The 26,764-nt window shown below is 42.2% G+C and overlaps 1 protein-coding gene across 1 annotated transcript; it reads left to right on the top strand.

Annotated features, from left to right (window-relative positions):
- The first annotated feature begins 18,344 nt into the window (after nt 1-18,344).
- Nucleotides 18,345-22,846, top strand: dact2 (dishevelled-binding antagonist of beta-catenin 2). The gene is made up of 4 exons (XM_083923276.1): nt 18,345-18,717; nt 20,021-20,153; nt 20,283-20,555; nt 20,702-22,846. The coding sequence occupies exons 1-4, from the start codon at nt 18,445-18,447 to the stop codon at nt 22,579-22,581; spliced, it is 2,559 nt and encodes an 852-aa protein (XP_083779402.1). The 5' UTR covers nt 18,345-18,444; the 3' UTR covers nt 22,582-22,846.
- Nucleotides 22,847-26,764: the final 3,918 nt, after the last annotated feature.

Here is a 26,764-nt window from a genome sequence, read left to right as displayed (position 1 = left end):
CTTAACATTTTGAGAAATCGTGTTAATGAGTGAGCCTTAGATGTGCCGTGGTAAGTGAGTTTTTGAGACACAACCAGGCTAGGTGTTTCCCCATTTCCAATCTTGATAAGAAGATGAATTATAAGCATATTTCCCAAAATGTCAAAAATATATATTTTTTAAATATAAACATATGATTGAAGTCAACAAGATTATATTAAAAAGTTTATTTTTGTATTATTAAGTGTGCTGTGTGTTTTCAGAAGACAAAAGTAAGGGAGAATGAAATCTGGAGAACAGACTTGCCTTGTTTTGCTGTTTATGTGCCAAGGAATGTGATGTGAAGTAGATATATAGGTATGTATATTATGTAAAACTTATTTAAAAAAAAAAAAGATTGTTTAAATGCTGTATATATTGATATAAGTATATATTATAAATAGAATTGTTTTCATAACTTGCATGTCATCAGTCCCAAATCTGGTTCCTGCCCACCAGCACCACCAGCCAGACATAAAGACCTGCAGAGGCATGGCAGTGGTGAACCCTCCCTTTACAGGTGGACAGGGGATGTCAACAAAGGGCGAAGCATGTTATGACAAATTAGACAAGGCGATTGTGGCACTATCATGGCTTGATGATTGCACACAAAGCATTTCTTTGAGAGCATTTTTTTCTCTTCACTTGGCCAGGGATTCAGTCACATCCTTTCACAGTAGGTCCTGGGGAGCCACTGACACCCCGACCCACAACCACACATCAGCCTCCGCTCCCATCCCTCCCATGCCCCGCCGCCACCATCCCTATCAAAGGCTTAGTGTGATCTGTGGACAGATGAATGGGAAAATGTGATTTTGAAGAGAAAAATGGGGAAAAGAAAAGAAATGTAAGAAGCCAATGAAGTGTAAGGGGACTGAAAATAGCTTTGAGTGCAAGCGTTGATGGAACCAGGCCATTATGAATCAAACAAAAAAGCCCGTTTCACCCCATAATTCAACACATTTGGAAAACACTGAGGAAATAGAAAAGCTACTGTCAAAGAATGAGGTGCTGCACAGTTGAGTTCGTCTAAGTTTTTGACTCTTCTTTAGGCATTTCTCTGCCAAAACTGACTGAAATAAAAAGCAAGGATTTATTTTTTTTAAAGGGGGGGGGGGGGTTAAAAGTTGCTGCGCAGAGAAAAAAAATGTGTGGATTGGGGGAAGGAGAGGTTGATGAGGTTGATGGCAAGGATGAAAGATGTGTTGTTGAAGGAGACAGCATCCGAGGTGTCAAAGCAAACAGGACTAAGCAGAGGGGCCACAGGTGTGCAGTCTGCTCGCCTGACTGCAGACAGGCTGCAGCACAGACAGCCCTAAGCGCCCGGCGTGCATACCATACAGCCGCGTGCCCTGCAGGACTCTCTCTGACTGGCCCCGTCCTTCCACCTGGATTGGCTGCACACGAGCAAGGAAAAGAAAATACCCAACAAACCTTTGTTGTGAGGTTTAACCCTCTAAAAATGACACATTACAACACAGAAGAAAAATGTGAGGGGCCTTTTTCCATTAACGTTGAGATGTTTGTGTCTTGTACTTATAATGAAGGGAATAAAGATTACCGGAATGCATTGTTGTCAGAGAGAATTGTGTTTCTATTTGTAGCAGTAAAGTAACTTGAAATCTTTCATCTGATTTATTGACTCCTACCTGAAGCTTTCAGTGTCTGACTTTTGTTCTCCAGCCCCATATGATTTCTCTTCCTCTCTCTCACACACTCTTTTTTTTTCTCACTGCCACACTGCCACCCCCACCCCCCACCCCCTCTGAGGATAAGCTGTGGTTGGGCCCTGACATCCCAAGTAATTTACTAAGTCAACACAGAGTGAAGAGGGCCCGTGTGCTGCAGAGAAAGCCCCTGTATGCATCAGCCACAGTCCCTGAGGAGACATGGCACACCACAGCACGAGGCTGACATGCTGGGAATCATTTAAAAGAGAATAAAGTATTACTATTAAACATAAATATTTAGTAATTTATATGTTTAAAATGTTAACTTATCCACACAGATGGAGGATTTATCAAAAAATGTATACGATACCTTATTTCCATTACTTCTGTTCTGTAAATATACAGGGTGAATCTGTATTTCTATTGATACTATATATATGCTAACAATTAGGACCTGCATAGGCACTTTGGCATTTTTTAATGTACACATGTTTAACTTTGATGGTGACACTTTTGATCAGTATCTTTTGTTTCCATCCGACAGACACAATAGAGAGATGACAAGGCAAAAGGGGTGAGAGAGGAGGGATGACATCCATACAGCCCGGATGGTGATAATGTTAAATATCCCATATTACACTCATTTTCAGTTTCATATTTGTATTTTGGGTTTCTATTAGATCATGTTTCTTTTATGCTTTAATGTGAAAAAAAAACACATTATTTTTTCATACTGTCCGTCTGAATATACCTCTATTCACCCCAATTCTGTCTGAAGCGCTCTGTTTTAGCGCCTGTCTCTTTAAGACCCCCTCACGAAAAAGTCCAGTCTGCTCTGATTGGTTTATGGATCTTCTGCATTTGCACTCTTGGCACCTCTGCACCTTCAATGCAGCCGGGGAATGACTGTAACTTTAACTTTCTAAATGTATACAGTGTAGTTGTGACATCACAACTGTCACCATCCCATAAGGGCACAAGGGAGTTTCTAGGCCTGACCATTTTGACTATTCAGGAGTTGTTATTTACATAAATCTTACAAAATGTTCCTTAAAGCTCAAATATGGCAAATACATCGCAAGTAAGCAAGGTTTATGTTTCTTAATCCAAGTTTTAGAATCTAATATTCACAATTGATGCTACATTTATTCTACAGTACGTTAACTTCTCCCTTACACTACAAAAACTCACAATCAAGATTGTAGACTGGGATTCTTGAAATATAATATGATATTATCGTTGACACCAGAGGGAACATTGTCTCAATAATGTTTACACTGTATCACAATTAACTTTTCATAGTGACTTTTTTTTTTCATGTTGAACACTTTTGCATGAACAAACGAGACGTAAATGTGAAAAGTATTAAAAATGTAAAAGAATTGAACAGTAATGTGGAGCTTCAGGGACAGGAAAAAACTCACGTAAGTGCACAGTCATATTCAAAATGAGGACATGTATGCATAAACTCATCAAGATACAGTCACCTCCAACTACATGAATGCACACACACACACACACACACACACACACATGCTTGTTCAGGTGCAGCCGTCCACTCTCACTGCAGGCTGCTCCTTGTAAAGGGGCCTTAGTAATCACTGTGTTTGCTTTCCCATTAGGCCACTCTTCAGATGTGAGGGCTACCCGGGCCCTTTTACTCCCTCAGGAGAGCTTTTCACTCCTCTCCAAAATGCATTATGAAGAATTAGCCGCATAAACACCTGCAAATTAAGAGCCAGATTCAGACGCACACCAGAGACAACATCCAGAAGATGTTTATCTTTTACCCAAACGCCCAAAGCATCTCTGGATGCACCATAGAGTTGAAAATCTCGCAATGATTTTCACTCTCTCCTCTTCCAGGTACCCTTGAGCAAAACACTGAAAATCAAATTGCTTCCAGCTGCTCAGCGACCAACAGTACTGGGAAGCTTGCAGGTGTGAATGTGTGTAATTACACAAAATGTGAAGCAGGTAGCTGCTGGAAAAGAGCATGCACACTCTAAGGATACATTTCCTTAGATAAATAAATGTTTAAAAAGGAGCTGCTTGTCTAAGTCTGAATGGCTTTTGGTCAATTTGATCCCAGTTTGTCCTCAATTTCAGCAGAGCACAAAGAGACTTGTTCTAATTCAATGGCAAAACTCATGCAGGTGTTTACTCTTGATTATTTTTCAAGATAATCCACTTGAGTTCGTCTACAGAGTCACTGAGGTGAACACAGATGCTGCAGCCACAGTTGTGCGTTGTGTACCGTGAGCCATCACTGCAGACGCTCACAAGAGGTGGATTACAGAGAACCGGCATCTAGGGAGGTGATGGAGCTTTCAACAATGAGGGCCCTGAGAATTTACTGCCCGGCTCACCGTGGACAGAAGAATGGGCTGCTTCACTAGCAGAGAACGAGCTTTATGCAGTGACGGACGATGAGTCAAGAAGAACCCCGTCCTGAACTCAGCATGGAATGTTTCATTTACAGTCACCCACATGGACACCCCGGCCTGTGCCTCGTCTGCCAAGACACAAGAAGGATGGGGATTTCAAACAATGTAGATAATTCAGAGCTCAAACTTCCCCCCACTGCACAAAAGATCTACATGCACTCAGATAGTCAGAAAGGCACAATCCACTCTCTCTCGCTTTGTCCTCCCTTCCCACACTCTCAGTACCTCTCTGTTATCTCACTGTCTCTGTGTCTATCCCCTGCCAGTGATTTGTCATCTTTAAATGATTCCATCGAAAAAATTCCAGAAAAACACAATTTTTAACGAAATTATTAAAGCCAACATTTGCAATGTGAGCAAACAGGAGTTCCATCCACAAACCCTTCCTTGTGGTGCATTTTGTTTTGACCCTGCACCATATAGTTTCTCAGACTTTGAGACAATATTTTGACTGTAATAATTTCAGTATATGAAATGTAATCATTATAGTTGTCAATAAAATCAGGTATGTCTCTCACAGTTGGCGCCTGAAGATGGAGTTGCGATGTTGCCATGCTGGGATTGAATCCAGCAGAGTGAAGGCTTATCTTTATGAAAACATCATAATGTTGCAACTCTGATGAATGTCTGGCAAACACCAGCTGAAATCAAAACCATGAAAGAGGCATCGACACAGGTATGTTTTTCCACGCTCAAGTTCAAACTCCCCACTTAATCCGGTTCAAGATGTAAATTTTATGAGTCCTTACAGACATTACGCTGGGTCGAAGCCCACCCTCTCAAGGTGCATACTTGTTTTGCTCTCAAGAAAATATCAACGTTCAAGAAATATGGGGCTACATTATGGCTATGATGTAAGCTGAGTAAAACCCTGTAGTGTTCAGTGCTGGTCAGTGCTGGGAAGGCTCCTCACTGGGCTAGGTCATGTACAAGCCACGGTCATCAATCACAAACAGCGGGGACTGCGTAGCGACGAGCTGGCGAAGGGAGTTGATGGCTTGACACGACTTGGCCTTCGGTACCTCCTCGAATTCCAAGCCATCGCTGACTGAAAGGATTACTTGCATACTCTAGTATTTGGTGGCACAAGAAAGCATTCATGCCTCGTTTTGCTAAGTTTTTATTGGCTTTTTATATGTGATTTAGTTATGTGTGGCTCCCAAACCCGCTTCCAATTCTGATATTTTCCTTTGCATATCATTAATACTTTTAAATTTGTCGAGAGCATTCAAATTTAACTCTTCATTTAACCTACTGAGAAGCTCCTTGTAAAGTCTGTTCATCCTGAGGCAACACAAGCCCCTATAAGCCCCTATTCCATGCTCTTGATTGCAGTTGTGGATATATCTTCCATGCATATAAACCCACTTTTAAAAAATCTTCTTACGTCTGTCTATTAGAGCCAAGTCAACGCAACTGAGTGACGTAACCCTTTAGTGCCACCGGGCACCGAGTGTGTGGCAGGTTGATCACTTGGAGCAGGACCAGTGATACACAGTCAACAAGCCCTTTCTCAGAAAAACTTAAACACAAACACATTACTGTGGTGCAAATCATTTGGGCTTTGTCAAATTGTTAAGTTCTCTGGGCTGAACATGTGTTAGTTATTTAGGGCTGAAACAATACAACCTGCCATGAAAAGCAGGACATCTCTCCCCTCACTGTTTGTGTTCACTTTAACTGACACATAAAGAGGATAAATAATGTTTGACAAGTTGTTACAAGATCATGACTTTTCTGGCAGCTATCAATGTTGCTTTTAATGTATTACAGACAGAAAGATTTGATCAATACATACACTCTGAATATTTGCCAACCTCTCTTGCATAGTCTTGCACTTGAGTGACAGCTGATCGCTCATGAAGACATGGCACCCTGGCACTTTCGTCCTTGTCTCACCTGGGTGATGACACTATCTGTGACTCATCCTGCAGACCACAGCCATGAGAGTAATCTGTCATTCTTTACCTACGCCATCGTCATCTTGTGCAGAGCAGGAAAAGAAGTTGTTGCACCATGACCCACAGCAGTGAGTTTACATAGCTCAGATACCCAAAGAGATACCCAGGCCTCTCACTGTGCACATCCCTGTCACGCAGAGAACTGATAGGAACTAATCAGTAAATGGCTGTTTTAACTACCAGGGGGATCTGATGTAAGCTGGACCTCACAGGAGCCATGTTGTCTGAACATGGGACAGATTCTATCGCAACAAAACTCTCTTTCTTTCGCTGTGTGAAGGCTGCGTTTAACAATAACATTTCATGGTGCCGTTTTACATCAATTAGGATGCAAGCTAACATTTTTGTTAAATTGTTTTATTGCTTTTGTATTTTGGCTACTTTTGAGCACAAATCTGAGAAGGTTCACTTATGCACAGCATTGCTTTGAGCTAAATGCTAATGTTGGCATTCTAACGTGCCCACAACAACAGCGCTAACCTGCTTGTCACTACCGGATTTCTACAGTAGACTCCAATTTGTTCAGGTCCTATTCCTTGATCAATGGGCTATCCTAGGCATTACAGGTCAAATGCCTAACCTCAACAATCTGCACACGTGTAGAAAATCAAGTTTGCGGTACGGATTTGGCAGCTACAATAATGATGTTTAAAAGCTACAGTGTCAGGTTGCTAGCAATGTTGCCAGGCTTAGTTTGTTAACATGCTAACATAACACTGTCACACAGTAGCCTGCAGCTGAGGCTAATGGGAATGTCATTTGTTTTGAGCACCCATTCTTTTCCATTGGATTTTTTCACCCAAAAACTTGGCCAAGACTTGGTCTAAGGCAAATTTCTAACACAGATCTTGACACATGGATTTTGAGAGATTAAGATTGATGTCAACTTTAATGAGTGTTATTATTTGAATGAATCAGCAAAAAATATTCACTTCTAATATAAAACGTGTGTTGCTGAAACAGCTGGTTACCAGGCCTTGGACAATCCTGATGCAGAAGAAAATAATGGTTTTCCAAAAAATTCCTCCCACAAATTTTCACTTTACTTGGTGGGAGTGGTTGGGGGTTCATGCCTCACAACTTTTGTTGATTATATAATATGTTGCTGTTCAGCCTGGAACATCATTAAAAGAACCGTTCAACATTTGGGGAAATACACTCCTTGCCATGAAGATCAATACCCCTCTCATGTCTGTACAAATCTACAGTCAGCAGCCAGATTGTGCAGCTTCAAAATAAGACTGAGAACAGGGGGAAACAGCTAGCCTAGCTTTATTCAAAGATAACACAATATGTTTACCAGAAACTCTCATTATGTCACTAATTAACACATTATATGTTGTTTGTAAAACCAGTAAACCACAACATGTTTTTAAAAATTTTTTATAGATTAAACCAATTAGATATTACATTTTCAATAGCTAATTTTAGAAGTGCTTGAGGGTCGGATTTGTTACTTTTGAACAAACCCAACTAGTTTTTCCCAGCTAAGCTAAGCTAACAGAGAGTGGTATTGATCTTACTCTCGCCAAAAGAGCAAATAAAGGCAGTTCCCATAATGTCGAACTATTCCTTGAATGACGTACATCATGACAATATTCATAAGCATGTACAGGTCTGTTTAGACTAATGATCATTCGTTTTACATGGCTGTGTTCATATGAAAACATGATTTACAGATCTTTAGTCAGGACCATGTGACTTTTGGCCTACTAACATTTTCTTAAATCAGGAGTAGTAAAATGCCGTTGAAGTTTTCACAAATTAACAGTCAACATGTGGCTGTTGTGGGATGCTGTTAGCGACAGTGTACAGGGGTTTCCACGCAGCGCAGAGAGGTGACAGAGTTTCTATGGTTGGCTCACAACACAGACCTGCTCTGTCCCAACCTGCGGATCGTCAGGGCTTCCTGCGTCAGACCTGGCCTTGGAGAGAAGGGCTATATTATGGGGCCTTGGCCCTACCTCTCCCCTGTAGTTCACAACTTTTTCACCACAAGAAAATGTCAGGGATGGAGTTTTTCATTTCACCCCAAAATTTCCCTTTCTAATCACGCATCTCACCTCTTGGCTCCAACAGCTGGGAAACTCACCACCTAGTCGTGTCCAGAAACACGTCTGTGCTATCAGCCACTCCATCAAAATCTTTGCCATCCAAACACCGCAGAGCTGGGGCGCTGATTTAAATAGTCGTCTGACTGTACCTTTTCAAATACCTGTGCTGATATGTGATACTGGGAGGATTTACATAAGTGCTTTGTAGAACTTGTCAGGAGAAATATATGACCAATAAAGGCAGCAGAGTCCTCTTACCACCCCTGCACATATCATCTCTCATGTCCTACTCCCGCACTGGAATGGCCTTGATTTTTTTTTATCTAACTTCCCTAAAACATAATGCAAGTTGAACCTTCAAAGTAGAAAGGACAAGCATGGATATAGGATTTAAGACATCGAACGGATAAAACTTTCCCTCTGCCACTCTGACATTTTGTAAATGGCTCCATGTGCGCCACAGCTTGACCTCTGGCTGTCTTTATATAAGATGTCATGTCCTGGTCAAAGGAGGATATCATTCAGTATAAAGCAAGACTTTAACAGTCTGCAAGTACAGTTTAGAGCACTCATTCTTCAAATATGTGAGGAGTGCTTCACTCAGAGGAATTTGCAAACATTTGCTGCACATTATCTTGTTACAAACACTCCTAATCCGCACTCACTCCCCGATAGAGGGGAAAGATAATTGCTTCTCCTCAGGGAGAGATTCACAGCAATTGTTTCTCCTATTGTGCCGAGGCCAGTTTACCAGATTCATTGTACCTTGAATGACAGATATATTTGTTGATTTGATGTTTGTGAGTTGGCTCCTGAGATGAAAATACAATCAAATAACAGTCTTGAGAAAGATGATGCTGGAGCGATCCTGTCCGCTCATAATTTTAATGACTTGCAAAGGTACATTTTTCAGTAGACCTTCTCACTATAATGGCTCTGGGAAAGCGTCCCCGAGTCTTTGTTTGTGCAAAATCAAACTGTAATCTGGTGCTTTTGATAGATAGTCTTTTATTTCAAATGTTTATGGAAATACCCAACAACAGTCTTGTGTGGTCCTGTGGCTAATGAAACATACTCACGTACTCCTCTTGTAGCCATCAGATCACTGGCCAGCACACAATGTTCACCATGGAGTGTGGTTTCTGAAGTGGAGAGCACATGGCATTCACAGAGCAGTAAAAGTGGGGTTTCCACCTCATTGGTGACTATCACATCTGTGAGCTCGCAGCTTCAGAGGCCAGCTGTGTTGGTGCTGTCAGCCTCATCCTCCTCCGGTCCATCTCCTCTGGGCCAAAGGAGCTCCCATGGAGGGCTTCAGGAGGATTAGCACACCAGAGGAGGGGATGAAGGGTTCAGCAGCAAGTGTTTAGGGGTCAGCCTGGGGTTTTACATTTGATCTCCTCTCAAGTACAAATTAATTTGCTCTGATGTATTATTTTGATTGAACCGGCTTACACTGATATGAGCCCTGGCTCTTCAACCTATCAAGTGTAATTTACTCACACCCAGGCTCCCACTGGGGATTCTGTTTGTCGGAGGGGGCACCAGATCACCTGAGTCTGGTGTTGTTCTGGTGTCAACTGCAACAGAGGAGAGAGCTGCAGATTGTTTTGGTTTGGGTTGAGGGGGTGGTGGTCACAAAACACACAGCACATTGAGTTGTCATCAGTGTTCAGCAACAAAGCTAGCTAAAGTAAGACCTCACCTTATTCTTCTTCTGTACAAGGAAAAAAAAAAGGAGTGAGACACATTTCATGAATAACTATTCAGTGCGGACAGATGGATTGTAATGCCACCCTGAGGGCACAGGTAATTCTGTCACACTCCCAGTAGGTGGAAAAACTTCAGGTGATTCTGCAAATAAAGAGGCCTCTTAAAAGTGCACACCTGCGTGGAGACTGCAGCATTTCAGAGCTCAACCTGTATAGCCTGTGGTTATATTCCCATGAACCTAAACCTCAAGGCAAAATATCTCAGCACAAACTCATCTCATGAAGATTTGATGCCAGGATGAGATGCTGATCAGACATGAGGGAAGTTTAGACAAGACATCCTGGTTCTACTGAGTCTGTGTTTCAACTACACATTGCGATAGCTTAGTGGATGTCTAAAGCCACATCTGCTGGTGTTCCTGTGTACAAGAAGAAACTTGCTCCGTCAAAATAGCTGCCCTTCTAAAGGAGGAAAGGAGGTTTAAGTTGTTGCAGCCAAACCAGGCTTTTATGTCTCTGCCACCATCTTGATAAACAGTGCACACGGGACAAAGGACACAACAACTGACATTGTGTTGTAGTTCTCTATGACAGCAGAGCTTCCCTTCAATGGATGGTGTTCACAGATGCTTTGTTGGACAACATCCTCAATCCTCTTTATGTGTGCATCAGTTTGTGTGAGAGAGAGAGAGACAGGGTGGATGAGGAGATTATTATAAATTTTTCCCTTCACACTTTTGCTTTTAAAAGGTTAATTTCAGTACTTGAGCCTTTGTTGAGGAAACTTCAACCTCTATAAACAAATGTCTGCATATGAATGCAGAATCTGTAAGAAACGGGACCAGAGTTTGGTATCAGAGGCGTTCTGGTTTGCATTTGTAGTCCAAATAGTGTTGACCATATAGGTAAAAAACAGACTGTGTAGAGAGCAAAAGAGGCAGAACGCACTGGCCTAAATGCAATCTCAGAACCCATCGGCTACCATCTGACAACGATTAAGCTTTTTACTTGCTTCTTTTTTGAATCTGCTTTCATATGCAGATACACTATATAAATAGAGATTAGACGAAATGTCATCTTGGCCTATAAAACGTATCAACTTGGACTGTAAGCAATGGCTGGCATAAAAGGAAGTCTTAGCCAGGATATCTGCTGGCACTGGAACCCCTGAAATGTTGGTGGTTTTCCTCAGAGACTAAAACATCCTGCGTAGAACTAAAGCTGATGTGTTCAAAGATTGATACAACATATAAATAGCACAACAATAAACAAACATTTCACTTAAAATCTGAACCTCGTGGTGGTGTTTAATAAACGTCGGAGGGTCACTAAATTCATCACGATTCATCCTCGGGTACCATGAATATCAATATCAAATGTAAAGACGATCCACCCAAAATTTGTTGAGACATTTCAGTCAGGATCTTAGTGGTGGACTGACTGACTGAACAACATTGCCATCCCCCAGAGCCACACACATAGAGTGGCTAAAATCATAACCAATCCTGTCTTCAGAGCTAGTTCTTTATGCACTATAAAGATCTCTTTGGGTAGCTCGATTGAGCCACGGTTGTATTGAGCAAAAATGTGTTGACTCAACCCCTGTTGCACAATAAACATCTTTGACCAAAAGAAGAAATGTCAGTAGCCTTCAGTGTGTTCTTTGTTAACATGCTGAGACTGTTGCTCAACTCTGTTGTCAAGAAGTAAAGTGACACCTTTAGGGCTGCAACAGTAAAAGGTTTAAGCTGAGTAACTGTCTGGTCTGTTCTGCTTGGACAGAGACAGGGCAGAGACTAACAAAACCATTCCTTTATTAGTCCCATGAGGGGAAATTAAATTTTTACCCTCTGTTATTATATTACACACACATCCTGAAAGACAAACATGCCTACGTGACCTACAGTATATACATGCATTAAATGGAGAAATGTCAGAGTGAGCGGGGCTGACCCATGATGAAGCAACTTCCAATAAGTGCATTCAAAAATTAGGGTACAAACCAGAAGAGCAAGTTAAGTACTGTAAGTGTGGTAGCTTCAAATAAGCCTAGAGTGCTACATGTAAGTGCTTTTTTTTTTAAGTAAATCATCTCCTTAGCCAAGTTGCAGTCGGAAGAGATCGTTTAGTTCGTTCTGTAATATACAGTTTATGGTTGTAACATAAAAAAATGTTGTAAATACAGTACACTTATAGTAACACCACCACACAAATGACCGCAGTCCAGGTCAAGATGAAGGAGTTAGCGTGCTAACTAACCTACGAGGCAAAGTGAGGGCTAGTGGCTAGCTGTCACTCAAGAGGCCCCTGATTATTCATAGATTTTAACCTCCAATAGAATAAACACTAGCCTAAATAATTCAACTCCCTTAGTGTTGTGATACAAGACTAGACATACTAAACTACAATGTTTTTGTTTTTTTACCAGGCCTTAAAATTACCTATTTAACATGGGGGTCAATGAGAAATTGCTCCATTATGAAACCTGCCCCTGGTGGAACTGCATTTTTTGGCACTTCTGCATTGGATGAACCTAGAATTTGCTGTGGTTGGGGCTTGTTAAAAACACATTACTTTTCTCATGCTGTCTGAAACACTATTTTTCATCACCTGTCTCTTTAAGACCCCCTCCTGAGAAAGCCTAGTCTGCTCTGATTGGTCAGTGTCTTCCGCATCTGCGCCCGTCAGTGCAGCCGGGGATGACTGTAACAGCGCTGTAGTGGGACTTTCTACCTATACTTAGTTGTGACGTCACAATCGTACAGAAGTCCTGACGGCTCATTTAAAGGCACAGTTTCTGAATACGGGCTACATTCATCGAGCTTTGGTGTCACAGTATCTAGCACCTTGACCTGCTTATAATAATAAAATGGAAATCTCACTTTTTATAATACTGGTCCTTTAAATCTGATTAGCACTAAAATAATAGTCTTGCTTTTTAACAGAGGTGGAATTCAGTTTAGTCCGTACTCACCAGAGGCTGCAGAGTAGCTTGGGTGTCCAAGGCTCTGCAGACAGGGTCAGTTAAGTACGATGTCTAAGTCTTACACAGCTCAGTGGTGTGTCTCCTATGAAAAGATACGGGCCATTTGAGACTAACCATGATAAGTGTCTCTTGTATGGTCTTTGACACATTTACATCCATGCCTGAAATGTAGCCTTCCCAGGGTAAATGATGTCTTTCAGACTTGCGTCTAGTTAATTCTGTTTTTCTCCCTCTGAAGCCCAAACAGACACATAAACTGAACACACATAAGTTATCTCAGACTTCCATAAAATACTTGTGGGTGAAGCAGGTGTAAATATATAAATATGATAAAAACTTCACATCACATTCACAGCAATTGTGCGTGGTACACTGTGCCCCTTGACAAATCCCCTTGGGGGTTACATAGGGGGGAAAACATTTTCCAAACAGCTCCCCCAGCTTGTCACACAAGAGGTATAGACCATCTACTGCTTTAAATTCTCCATGGGATCTTGGCTGAAAGCAGCAGACTGCATTCATAGGTAAGGCAATGCTAAATCAGTTAATTTAGACTGATGGCTTTATGATTTGCAGGAGTACAGCGTGGAAGCCAGTCTCCCTCACTTGCTGAATAAACAAAAATTTGCTCAGCTCAAATAAAATTTGATGAGGAGATAATTTTGCGAGCGTACAGCATAAAGGTCTCTCTCATATGCAGGGGTGCTGCACTCTGAGGGCAAATCAACTGAAAGTCTGAAGAGGTAGTTCAGCACACGGTGGACAAGATGATAGAGACAGATATGGCTGATCCAGTCCACCACTGGGGACAGGCCTCCACGTGCCCGCAAAACCAAAAACCATAAACCTTAAAAAAAAAAATTATTCATTGTTTTTTTTTGTTTTTTAAACTAGCAGGACTCAAAAATCCTCATGAGTACATTATAAGCTTCACAACGTGACTTGTATACCTGAAGAAACCAGTTTAATGACTATTTCTTTTATGAATTACCCCACTGTATTATTTAATCATATATCACTATTGGATGAAGTAAAGTAACCGTAAAGAAAATTCTGACAACATTAGACAGTTCATTCAACATTTTTTGTCTTGTGTAACTCTCAATCTAAGCTAAAAAAAAAAAAACCCACAGAAACCAGCCTCTAATCTGGGATTTCATCAGGAGATAACTTCTGGAGCTGCTTCACTGACAATGAATTGGAAGCTGACATGGTGGATTGTGCAGATTTTACTCTTCAGTAGGTTTGACAGTATCCGTAGACGCTACCAGTAATGAAGCAGAACATTTCTCAAATACCTTGTAAAATCCTTTTTTTTATATGGAACGTCGATATTAGTGTCAAAAGTAGTGACACATTATGTTTCTCGCTGTATCCATGCCACATAATATCACTGCTTTTGACTATGGGTTTCACTGGAAGTGTCCAATAAATTCTGAACAAGAAATGTGAATTTTGCTTTATGTTTCTAGACTTTGCTCATTTTCAGGTACATAGTTGTATTTTTTATCATACTGTCTGAATATACCTGACTGAAATGCTCCGTTTTATCGTCTTTCTCTTTAACACAAGACCGGCAGCACTCTATTAGACACTTCAGGAACCACAGTGGTCTGCCAGACCATCATAGTGTTTAGCCCACCTCCCAAAAAAGCCCAGTCTGCTCTGATATGCCAGTGTTTCCAGGTCTTCTGCATCCACGCTTTTTAAGCATCTCTGTACCGTCATTGCAGCCGGAGAATGACTGTGACAGAACAGTAGCGGCACTTTCTACCATGACATGCCTCATGGGTACGATAGATTTGGAGTGCTTTAGTTTAGATATCACTCGGGGCATTAAAAATAAGCCTGTTTAAGGAGCTGCAGATAAAGAACAGATGCATTTTATTTCCAGTAAAAACGCTCTTGGAAATAAAGTCTAATTCTATAATCTCTCACAGTAGCTCAGGAGCAAAGATCATTTGGTGAGTGGCCACATGTTAACACCAAAAAGTAGGCTGTGAGATTCATTCATTCAATCATTGCAGCGTGTGATAATTATATTGTAGGTTGTACTGCACTGATCAGAGGTGGCAGTGCAACGGAGGCTCTGTTGTCAGAGTCACTTTGATCTCTAAAATTCCCTATTTTTTTGCCAATGTTGATGACAGAATGCCTGGGAAAGAGATTTTCAATCAGAGTACCTGCATGGGAATCCCCTGACATGCAACAAGAACAACCCATACACACAAACACAGTGTGACAATACCCCCCCCCCCCCCCCCCCGCCCCGGAAACAGCTCCAAATCAACAACACCCATCATAGGAATCCTGCTCCTTTTTAAGCAAGCATCGGAGTGTCTTCTGTATGATATCAGATTTTCCTCCTTTGAAGTAGTAAGCTCATAATACCTACATGTAAAAAGGTTGTTTTTTTCCAGAGCTGACAGTACACTCCCCAGTTCTTCCTTTCACACAGTCCCACATATGACAACACGTTTACCCCTTCCATCTCACGCATCCTGTTTGTGGCAGCATCTTCCATTGTTCCTGTCTGTATGAGGTACACTCTTTCCACTGCAGCTGTTTTGAAGAAGTAGCATAGATACAGTAAAAGGGATCCCAGCCCATGTGCTTTTGTTTAGTTATCAACATTTGGCTGCTTTATCATTTCTTAAGTGGATGGAAATGGAGGAGGGAGGAATGGACAATCTGCTGATAAATGCAGAACACAAAGAAGAAGCCACACAAAGAGAAACTTGCAGTGAGACAAAGCTGTTTGGAGTTAGCCTTGCAAAGTGGTAGGTAGGGTTTTTTTTTCTAGAAACCAGGGTGGATGAGGTTAAGAGAGTCATGCTGACTCCAGTACAGCCCACACTTTTTTGATAAAAAAAAAAATAAGGGCACCTTTTAGGGCAGCACTCCAGCTGATGTCACCCTGAAGGAAGTGCTTTGAAGGGGATGGGGGCAGAGGGACATCCAGGCATCACAATGCAGCGTTGTGTGACAGCAGCATCCCAAGAGCATGACGCTATCCCTGTGAGGAATGGGCTTGACAATGTGTTGTATATTCGCTATAATGTGAGCATCTTGATGAGGGGCCTACCATCAGAGTAATAGGGATGTGGTTTTGCAATCAGGGATGGGTAAACAAGTGATTTAGCTCCATATCTCTAACAAAAAATCTGTAAATTCCAAAATTAGCTGCATGGTGAATGGATGAAAAGGGTCTTTCAATTTCATATTTCCATATGGTGTACCATCAACAAAATATCAAAGTATAAAACTAATCTCACAGGATTGAGAAGTAGCGTAACACTGCCCTCTGGTGTTTTAAGGTTATTGTTTTTAAATGAATTGTACAGTTGCATGTTGTCTGTGGATTGAGTGCCTAAATGCCAAACAGTATGTAATCCATACTCTATATTGGTGCTGGAAATTGGCTGATTTAGCTATTACTTAAAATCCTTTAATCATATTATCTTTGATTAGACCATGTGTGTGTGTGTGTGTGTGTGTGTGTGTGTGTGTGTGTGTGTGTGTGTGTGTGTGTGTGTGTGTGTGTGTGTGTGTGTGTGTGTGTGTGTGTGTGTGTGTGTGTGTGTGTGGGGGGGGGGGGAAATAGTCTCACAGGTGTACACCCCTCTTGGCATTTTGGTATTTCCTTTGAACTCTGGCTTGAAGATAGCTGCAGATATGAGCATGAAAGAATCTCCCCACCTGTGATGCAGTGCGAACAGCAGCAGTGGTGTAGGTGAATAGTCATGTTGCCTTCGCCTGTGATGAGGGCCCAGTCATTCCCTTACTTATTTGTTATCAGATCATTGACATCGAGAACAAGTGCTTCCTTAGTCTCAGCTTGATGAACCGCAACTCATGTGTAAAGAAAAGACAAGCAACGTTTGTCCTGTGAGTCACATTGTTGTGAGGACAACAGAGAAAAAACGATGAACAAATGAAACCAGCGACGTGATTTCACAAGGCATGTAGTTAGTGACTAAAGGATCCATCACAACAATATGTAAACACTGCACCCAAATAAATACATTTCATCATTCTTAAAAACTGAACTTACATTTAAGTTAGATATAACTGCGATGACATTCATGACATCAAACACAAGTTTTCAAGTGCTTTCAAACAAACTAAACCACAGTGTCCCACAATATCACTGAAGTTCATCTTTGAAGAAAGAGATTTTTCTGTGCGGGTTTACTGTCATACGTTCCATTGTGTGGTCTAGTTTCAGCCATTGTGTACATTGATTAAGGTTTGGTGAGAGTACTTTCATCCAATTAATATGTTACTAGCAACCATGGAAAGTATGCATAGGATGTGTTTTTGGTCATTTACATCACAGGTTTAACTTCTTCATTTAAGCTCTGCCAGAACACCCATGAATACTATGAATATCCCAGAAGAACAGAATGAATTCTCTGTCATTCAACTTCCTCCGGCACACAGCTGTTAAAGAGCCCTTGTTGACCGCTGGTGCTAACCAAATTTTCAACATCCAATCAGATTTCCATGGATGTATCATTGTGGCTAGATCTTTCCTTATCTTGTCCACAACTATTACATTTAGCTGTAATTCCCACTTTTTTGTCATATGTCAGAAAATGACTATGAATATGGAGACATGATCTGTTTGTATACCACAATAATTACAGTACTGTCATTTTATCTCGTTTTATAAGGCTTGAAACACATTTTCAAATAGTTGTGTTTCTCTGTTTTAGGTCCCACTAAGTTCAAGATAGACTGTCTCTTTGTGTGGACCTGCATCGTAAGATCATAGACTTCTCAGCAACCATGAGCAGGTCGACAATTTGTAGTATTCTTTACAGCCACAAGGGAGCGTCATTCATCTATCACTGGACCATACTGTCCCCACCATCTACATTTTCATCATCTCTTTTTCCAAGGCAGAATAGAAAAACTACTGCTAAATGCGTCTGTTTAGTAGAATTTTTAATTGATGATATGTTGTATTGAAGAAAATAAAAGTGATCAATGCAATGCTATAGAGTTTTGCGCAGAACCATACAAGTTTGATCCTTGTACAAAACGTGTGGACTGCCTGCCTCAGTTGCTTAAATACCTGCTTTTAAAGTTTTTTAGTTTTGCTTTAGGGTTTTTTGGAGAGTGGTTGTTTCATGATAATGTGAGGACTGGCCATATTTATTGGCTGAAATCACTTACAGACTCAGAGATGATCACATATCTCTGAGGAGCCTACCACTGGAGATAATAAACACAACAATCGTGTAAATAGCATAATAATATGCTCATCATGCCATGTGGTATTATGCAGATGAACTTAATACATGCCTGGGCAGCTCTAGTGAGGACTTGAATGGGTAGGATTAGGACCAGATGTTCATTGGGACTCAGGGGGCCAGCCAATAGGGAGGAGGGCCGTTTGGTCTGTGGGAGGAGCTCAGTCTCTCCTCTAAACTCAAGATTTATTCTAACAGGTAGTTTAAAAACCAAACAGGCCAACAACAGCCGCAGCAGCAGCAGCAGCAGCAGCAAGAGAGTAACTAAAGAAGTCTGAGCAAGGACGTTTCTTTAACAGGATCGTATTTCTGGATATGTGCAGACGCCGTTCACCAGCATGCTGAGCAAGAAGGGAACTTGTGCGGGGATGGTGAGTGCTATAGCCGGAGTAGACCGCAGCAGGGTCGGGGAGAGGCTGCAGGCTGCTCTGGCTGGGCTGCAGGAGTTGCATCTGCTGAGGGACAGACAGAGCGACATGGTGAGCTGGGCGCTGAGGATGGACCGAGAGGAGCCGGCCACTGCTGTCCACGCAGGCCCGGAGAGCCTCAGGATGATGGGGGCTGAAGAGCAGCGGCTGGAGGCGACCCTGACAACCCTGAAGCAACAGCTGGTAGGAAGCAATTCATATCAAAAGCCATAAAACAGAATCGTTAAAAGGCCTCACAAAGGGCATAATGCGCAGGAAATAGTAGTTGATTTTTTTATTTATAAAGATAGGAATTATTTAGCCTACTTTTTTTTAATGTCCATGTTAATTCCTTAGCTGATGCTGATGTGCATTCCGTCTTCAATTATTAGCAGACGCACTTTCATGGCCTCAGCTGGGGGTAGGAAGTAAGATAGGTGTCATAAATCAAGGTTCACTACAGCACCAAGAGGACTTTGAGATGTGTATGTGCGCGCACACAGTGCATGTGCAGGCTGCAGGGGGGCAAACCTCAATCATTAACCACTAATGCCAGGGAATATATAAAAATAGTGGTGTGTGTTTTTTTAACGGTGGTTAATTTGCTGAGAATGACAGGCAGTCATGAGAGGCCCCTGAGTGTTCGAGACAACTGGCTGTGAGGAGTTTTTTCCATGACAAGCTTTTTCCATGTAGGCTGCTGCTAGAACCCTTTACAGGAAGTACGGGGATTAAGGTGCTATGCTTGACTTTTAGCAGAACTGGGGTAAAAGCATTTTGTAAAGTACTAGGGCAACATATGGTTTTAATTGTGTTGCAAAATGGAGCCACTACAGACTCACAACATTCCATCTTTTTTTTAAAACACCACCAGCTACATATAGCCCTTATAGTCCAGAAATACTTTCTAACAACTCTTTTTGTTCCACAGTTTAAATAGAAGTCAACCAAACAAACTTGACCTTATGAGAGAATGACACATTAAATAAATGGTTCATTTTGCACCCAGTGACCTCCAGCCCTCATTTTCAGAATCACTGTAACAGTAAATGCCCAGCCCGAGCTGCAAATCAAACAGTCCTTCATCCCAACCCCCAAGCTTTCCTCCTCTATTAGTTTACACAATGGCCAGGCCCTCGCTGGGGGGGAGAAATGAGTTACCCACCACTGCTTCTTCCATGCTCCCCCATGTCCTGCTGTGGTTAATCATCAGCCACAGCTGAGTTGCCTTTGTTTTTCTGATGGCTGTACATTAGAGCATCTTTTATCTGAACAACAGGAGTCGTCTTAATGGAATTACAGCATTACCAACCATCATCCTGACATTTCTGCTTAATTTTCACCTGTACAGAGAATTTCTATAATTGTGTGTGTGTGTGCCTGAGGAGTTTATAACTTCCCGTTCTTGAACCTTCCTGAGAAAATCAAATAAGCCCTTCGGATCTGGTTGTACCTCACATATTTTTAGGGGGTTTGGCTAAAATGTTATGTGTTGTCTGTTTTACAGTCTCGTCTTCGGAAACAAGATGTAGGCCTGAAGACTCACTTGCAGCAGCTGGACCAACAGATCAGTGAGCTGAAGCTGGATGTGAGCAAGGCCTCCACAGAGCAGCAGGAGAGTGACAGCAGGCCAAGTTCAGGTGTGTAGGCAAACACTTGCACAAACGGCCCTGCGGTTGTTTACTTTATAGCAAGTATCCACCCAAGCTACCATCATATGAACACTGAGAAAAAATACTCATGTGTATAATTGTTCCTGCTCTCTCCAGGTTTCTATGAGCTAAGCGATGGCGGCTCTTGCTCGTTGTCCAACTCCTGCACATCTGTGTACAGCGAGTGTCTGTCGTCCTCCCAGACCAGCCTTCTCCTCCTTCCCATGAGCCCTGTTAATTCCCACATCAGCCAAGTGGACGTGTGCCGTCGGCGTTCTGCTGACGAGAGCACTACCCAGCCCAACCCTCCGCGGGCCACAGGCCTCCATCTAGGCAGCAGCAGGATCCGAGCAAGCACCGAAAAGGCACGACCAAGACCTGTATCAACAGGTAATCAAATCACTTAATCTCTATTTCAAGATAGTCTGTCATGTTGTTATGGGAACCATGCAACTGTTGTTTAGCAACACAACATTAGTATTGTAGTGTAATTTGAAAGGTTAAACAGTATTTTGTGTTGTCTTTGTGTTTATCAGGTGATCTTGACAGGATGATGTCTCAAGGACCGCCCTGCTACAAATCTGTGGATGCAAAGAAACCGTCAATGTGTTCAAACCTGAAGACCTCCATAGTGGACTCCAAGTTCCACAGCAACTTGGTGTCCCGCAGTGGGACAGAAGTGTACCACTACCCCAGCCCCTTGCACGCTGTGGCTCTCCAGAGCCCAATCTTTTCCCATGGGGGTGACCCAGCCCCACCTGGACTTCTAGAGGGACAAGGTCCCCCAGGGAACGGTTCTGACACCCCCCAGAGGGCACACATGGCTTATGAAACCAAGACCCTGAGTTATATTGACATGCTCCTCCTCCGCAGCTTGAGCAAAATCCAGAGTGAAATGGGCACAGAGACTTTGCAGACACACAGTGACTATCACAGGAGGCCCACTGAAGTTTTAACTGTGTTTCCTGAAGTGTCCCAGAAAGAGGTGTCTAGGCTGCAGCCTCTTCCAGCGCAGACCACCAACATCATCCCACTAGATAGTGAACAGAAGAGACACTGCATGATATTCTCCAGCCAAGAGCCAGCTGATAACCCAAACCACAATCAGTCAGTTAGAGCCCCGGAGGTTTCATACCGATACTCCTATCCTGTTGCCACAAGGGAGTACAGCTCTGATGAGGTCACCACTTTATCCCTGAGGAAGAATGATAAACCCCAAGGAGAATATGCCAGTGTAGCAAGAAGCAATTCAGAGAATAGATATGAGGATCATCCAGAGTTAATGCCACAGGAGAGGAAAGGCTATAGGCAAAGGTCAGTGATGGCCCACAGCTCCAGCACTGAGGAAAGTCAAGACGTTCATGCTGATCACACAGCTCCTGAGTTTGTCCATGCCAAATTTGTCCCTGCTGGAACTCAGAGGGTCAAGGTGAGACAGGCAGACCGTAAAACCAAAGCTGTGAAACTGAGAAGAAAAAGCAGCGAGAAGCCACGAGCAATGAGGCAGCAACATGGCTACTCCTCAAGTGAAAGAACCAGAGAGGCCAATGGTGGAACCAAGGGAGAACAGAAAAGATCAGGAAAAGGAAAAGTGACCCAGAAATTTACTACCTGTCCCACAGAGGAGCGCAGACAGGGCTCAGGCTCAGATTCCAGCCACTGTAGCCCAGGAATCATGTACACCCACAAGCCCCATGCTAAACCACATCCCATCCCCGTGGCTACGAAGTCCAGCAAAAGCCGCAGACTGCAGTGCATGGCGTATGAGCAGCCTATAGAACAGAGAAAGAGGAGGCAGGGGGCTGCCAAATGGCCGTCCGATGTAGAGATGTTGCAGGCCTCTTGTGGTCAGCGTCAGAGGTCAAAAGAGCCCCATGTCCAGGCACCAGGGAGCATGCAGATGGTCCGCAGTATCAGTGCCAAGTCAGGCCGGTGGATAGGACCTCCTCGCTCCTTCCAGTCCTCTGTGTCCTCTAACTCATTCTTTCACAATCTAAATGCCAGATACCCTCCAGCAGCCTTCGTCATGTCCAGCCACTACCCTCCCAGATGCGAGTCGGAGTACTCGGCCGAATGCGCCTCACTGTTTCACTCCACCATTGCTGAAAGCAGTGAGGGCGAGATGAGTGATAACACCACCAACCGCTTTGGAGATAGCGAGTCCAGCCAAAGCTTCCAGTCCTTCTCGGACTCTGACAGCAGCCTGTCCCTGGATGAGGAGGACCAGGTGGACAGCCAGGAGGAGAGAGGTCTGGTGTGGGCTCAGGCTGCTCTGGGGCCCACTGCAGCTGGACGGCCCCTCCAGCAGCTCCCACGCCCTGAGCCATCAGCTTGCCGCATCAAAGCTTCCCGAGCCCTGAAGAAGAAGATTCGTCGGTTCCAGCCGGCCTCCCTGAAGGTCATGACCCTGGTCTAGTGAAGGTCCCCCTGGGCAGAGTGAGAACCTTTGGGAAAAAACACAGAGCTGCTTTCAAAACTGTTTGGAAACATGGTCTTTGAGCTCTAAGCCCTAAATCGTCACTGAGAAGCAGCAATTAAACTGGACTCCATTTTAATCCAATTTATGGTTGAACCTGAAACTGTAAAAAATGGTGCATTGTATTAAAGCATGTATAACACAATCATTATACTTACACTTAATTTGTAAATATTTATGTTGTTGTCATTAAAGTTTCTCATTGCATGTGGCTATACAACTTCATGGACATTTCTGTCATGTTATGTACCTGAGAAATAAAACCGATCTTTTTCATTTTTGTATTGTAACTAATTGTTTAATTTCTGTTAATTTCTTTATTGCATATGATTATTACTATTCATATTTGTCTTATTAGAATAAACATATTTAATAAATATTCAAGATTCAAGATGTTTATTGTCACTTCGGTTATACAGTAGTACAAGCGTGTGAATTACTTTTGCTTGGAGGCTCCATTAAAGCAAAACAGTAAGAAGTCAATGTAAGGGACGTATAAAAATATAATAGAACAAAAAATGATAACAAATAAAATGGGCAATGAAAAAAAACACTGACTATAAAAAGACAGAATAGAATAAAATTGAGTGACAAAATACAAGAAGAAATAAGAGAATATATATTTTTGAAAGAAATGCCAGAAAAATTCACATGAGGATAGTCTAGACTTTTTATCTTTATCCACTGAATGACATGATTGTTTATTAGCTGATTGAGCTAAGTACTAGCTTTGGTATTAATAGCACCCAAATTTTGAATTTTTCCTTCATCAGTGAGTATGCAATGTTTCCATAATCTCATCTGCCAACTTCTCTCTCCTTCTGGTGACTATTTATAAGACATGTTGAAAGTATCTCCACTTAATCCTCACAAATGTCCCACTGAGGCTGAGCAATTAAGTGCAGATAGCACTAACGGCTCCTTATCTGGTTTCCTGCCCAGCTGTTGGTTTAATAAGTCGCGTCTTCAACCCAGACAGTCCTGTTTAATTAGAGGGGTGAAACTTATCAGTCTGTGGCTTTTAAATGTGAGTAAACACACTTGCACTGAAGTACTGAAACACACAGTCACACGCCTACAATTTCACAAACAGACATTAAGATGACGGCGGCAGAAGCTCAGGTTTCAGAGGAGAGACCTGTGGTTTTAAAACAGTTGGCGTATATGGCAAGAGGCACATGGGATTTAGAAGGAATGACGGATGATAAGAGGCTCCTCCATTCGGAGCTGTCATGAGGAGATTAAACAGAGGGCAGCTGCACAGAGTTTCCCAATAATCTCATTTCCAAAATCTGCGTTGGTATCTTTCCATTAAAATTCTTTCAAAGACGCGGCATGCTAAAGGCCACTGGTGAAGGTAAACAGTCCAGTGACTGGCCTTCCAAACATCAGCACTCTCTCCTCTGGTCATACGTAATAAAGTTTTCTCCCACTAAAAAAACACTGTGACCTCAACTAAGAAGCTTAGAGCTGACAAACATTTTCAGCATTTCATCAGATTTTACTTTGAAGTTTAGTTCCCTGCTGATTTAATCACTGCCGAGACCGTTATTTTTAAGACTCCTGGACTCTTCATTTATTCTTTCTCTCCCCTTTAACTAGAAATGTTCAGTTTGCAAAGAAGAGAAGAAAATGCACTATTCTTTGAATGAAAGTGCTCACTAAAGGGCATAGCATTCTTTTCTCTATTCATCAAAAACAAGGCAGGTCTAAAGAGCACACATCAAAGATAGTGTTTTTAGTTTAGAGAGTGGCTACAATTGAATCAACTTATTAGGATTTGTACATCCAGCTGACCTCTGTCCTCTCCCAAAGAGCAGCAGCGAGTGGTCGTGGGATTAGTGCTGCTGTTTTCAACCCGGCTCAGAGACAGCATGACAGGCGCTGGACTTGTCTTTGATGTTGAGTATAGCGGGACTGTGTCGGCTTGACCTTGTGTGCTAGCTGACCTCTCCAGCTGTAGAAGTGGCTCATCTCTGAGGGCACATCTACCCACAATAGAGAGGTCAGGGGCCTTTTTGTACTCTTGCTGTCTCTGAGCTTGTCTTTTTTGTGTTCAACATGTCTCTCATATACTTCCTTTTAACTCATTGCTTGAGTCTGTTGTAAGAAGGTGAGTCCACCTGTCCGTGGCAAGCCCCCTGATAAAGTTTGATGTTTCATAAAAAATACACTGGATGATTTATGAAGAATAAGTCCCTTAAAGGGAACATGTTATACTAATTTCAATATTTCATTGTATTTTGTATTTCACTATAACATGTTTCAATGCCTTAATGTTCAAAAAACATGTTATGTTTCTTGTATACTGTCTGTCTGAATATACCTGTATCCACCCTGTGTCTGAAACGCTCCGTTTTACGTCCTGTCTCTTTAAAACCCCTCCTGAAAAAGTCACACCATAGCAGCACTTTCTATCTATATGTACTATAGTTGTGACATCACAAACGTACAGAAGTCATGATGGCTCGTTTAAAGACACAGTTTCTGTGCGTGCATCTCTCTGTGGATTCAGTGACAGGAAATCTCACTTGGGACCTTTAACAACTTGTCTGCATAATTTAATTGGATGATGGATAAAGCTAATTCGGCTCGGGAATGAAACCTCTGGGAGTCAAACTGGAAGTAGCAAGCTTTGAAGAAGATGTACAGGTACACACCTGCGAATATGATTTGGTCATGATATTTTATAGGATAGAAAGTTGAGAGCAAAGGGGGCGTTACTGAACATAGTCCCTATGGATGGCTCTGAAGGACTACAGATGTCTGCGGGATCTCATTACACAGAGGTGCACTGGCTTTGACATCATATACATGAGAACACATGGGCAAACGCTCACATCTAATCAAGATCACACATTTTAGCTGACACCACACCTGCTGATAAAAGGTCTTTACTGAGGTCTTTTGACCATAACAAAGACTGAGCTGTGATGACTTTTTAGCATGGATAAAGCTCCACAAATACAGTTGTACTTTGTAAAAAAAAAATTACTTACATCATAGTCTGGATATAAAAATTGACATGTAATAATAGTGTATCTGACAGTAAAGGTACTGGAAGTGAAAGGTTTAATGAGCATGATAAAAATAACTGATTGTTGCCTTTACACCCAGCTTTTCTCACACGCTCCTTCTAAAGCAGTCCACAGCAGATCATGCTTGTCACTGTCCACTGAGATATAAATAGGTGGAAATGTCGTGCCGAACTACTCTTAATACTGGGGAAGGTAAACACTGAGGTAATGCAGAGAACACATGTCTCTTAGCCGCTTTGGACATTGATCTAATTATACATCAGGTCACTGTACTCCAGTTTTCTTCTGCTAACACACATCTTACATGACGGACTGTTCTCCATATCCCTATGTAAAGTAATCACTCACACAAAAAAATCAGAATGTATCCTTGTATCAAATCCATCATTGTTCAGCGGACGTAACAATTGCGTGACAATCCGTAAAACAAGAAAAACATTGCGAACAAATGCAAGAGAGAGCAGAAAAAGGAGTTAAAATAACAAAGGGTGTGCCGCAGACAGGTGTTAATTAAACTCTGACTCGGTTCCCATCAGGTCACAGTTGGAGGAGGGGTTCTCCTCTTACGTGTGCATGAGGTAATCCTAAAACCCAACACGCACCACCCCACCCCAGTCTGTCTCCATGCTCAAAACACATAATACCCCGTCAATCTGTCTTTGTTTTCTCTTTTCATTATGGTTGATCTGCTGCAGCACTTAATACATTTGTTTCTATTTAACATTGCTTATCTTGTAGTTGTCCTACAGTTCCTAGTCTGTGTATCTTTGACCTGTAGTCATAAATATTTTACATTTTGGATGTTCTTTCCTGATGTGAAAACTGGAGAGAGGGCGCTGGGCTTCATATATAAGATGTGGATTTACCATGTTGACAAGTGGGAGCTCAGAAACTCATGACCACCCTGATGAGAGGAGCTTTCCACTTCTACCCACAATGCACCCCTGGATTCACAGAGGAGGTCATGCTTTTCCAGGTTCCTGTGAAGCAAGAAGGATTATCTTTAGTTTGACATGTTAAATATCTTCACTAAATCAGATCTACTCAAAAAAAACAAACATATAAAGCTACGGACAGATTCAGTA

Source organism: Echiichthys vipera (genome assembly GCF_963691815.1).
Source record: "Echiichthys vipera genome assembly, chromosome: 11".
Classification (NCBI taxonomy): domain Eukaryota; kingdom Metazoa; phylum Chordata; class Actinopteri; order Perciformes; family Trachinidae; genus Echiichthys; species Echiichthys vipera.
This window is presented reverse-complemented; position numbering and strand designations above follow the sequence as displayed.

Bases quoted from the DNA above. Each gene is read 5' to 3' on its own strand.
- dact2 (XM_083923276.1), top strand. From the start codon at position 18,445: ATGCTGAGCAAGAAGGGAACTTGTGCGGGGATGGTGAGTGCTATAGCC. The intron at 20,154-20,282 runs GTGTGTAGGCAA...TGCTCTCTCCAG, and splicing joins TGACAGCAGGCCAAGTTCAG to GTTTCTATGAGCTAAGCGAT. The intron at 20,556-20,701 runs GTAATCAAATCA...TGTGTTTATCAG, and splicing joins ACCAAGACCTGTATCAACAG to GTGATCTTGACAGGATGATG.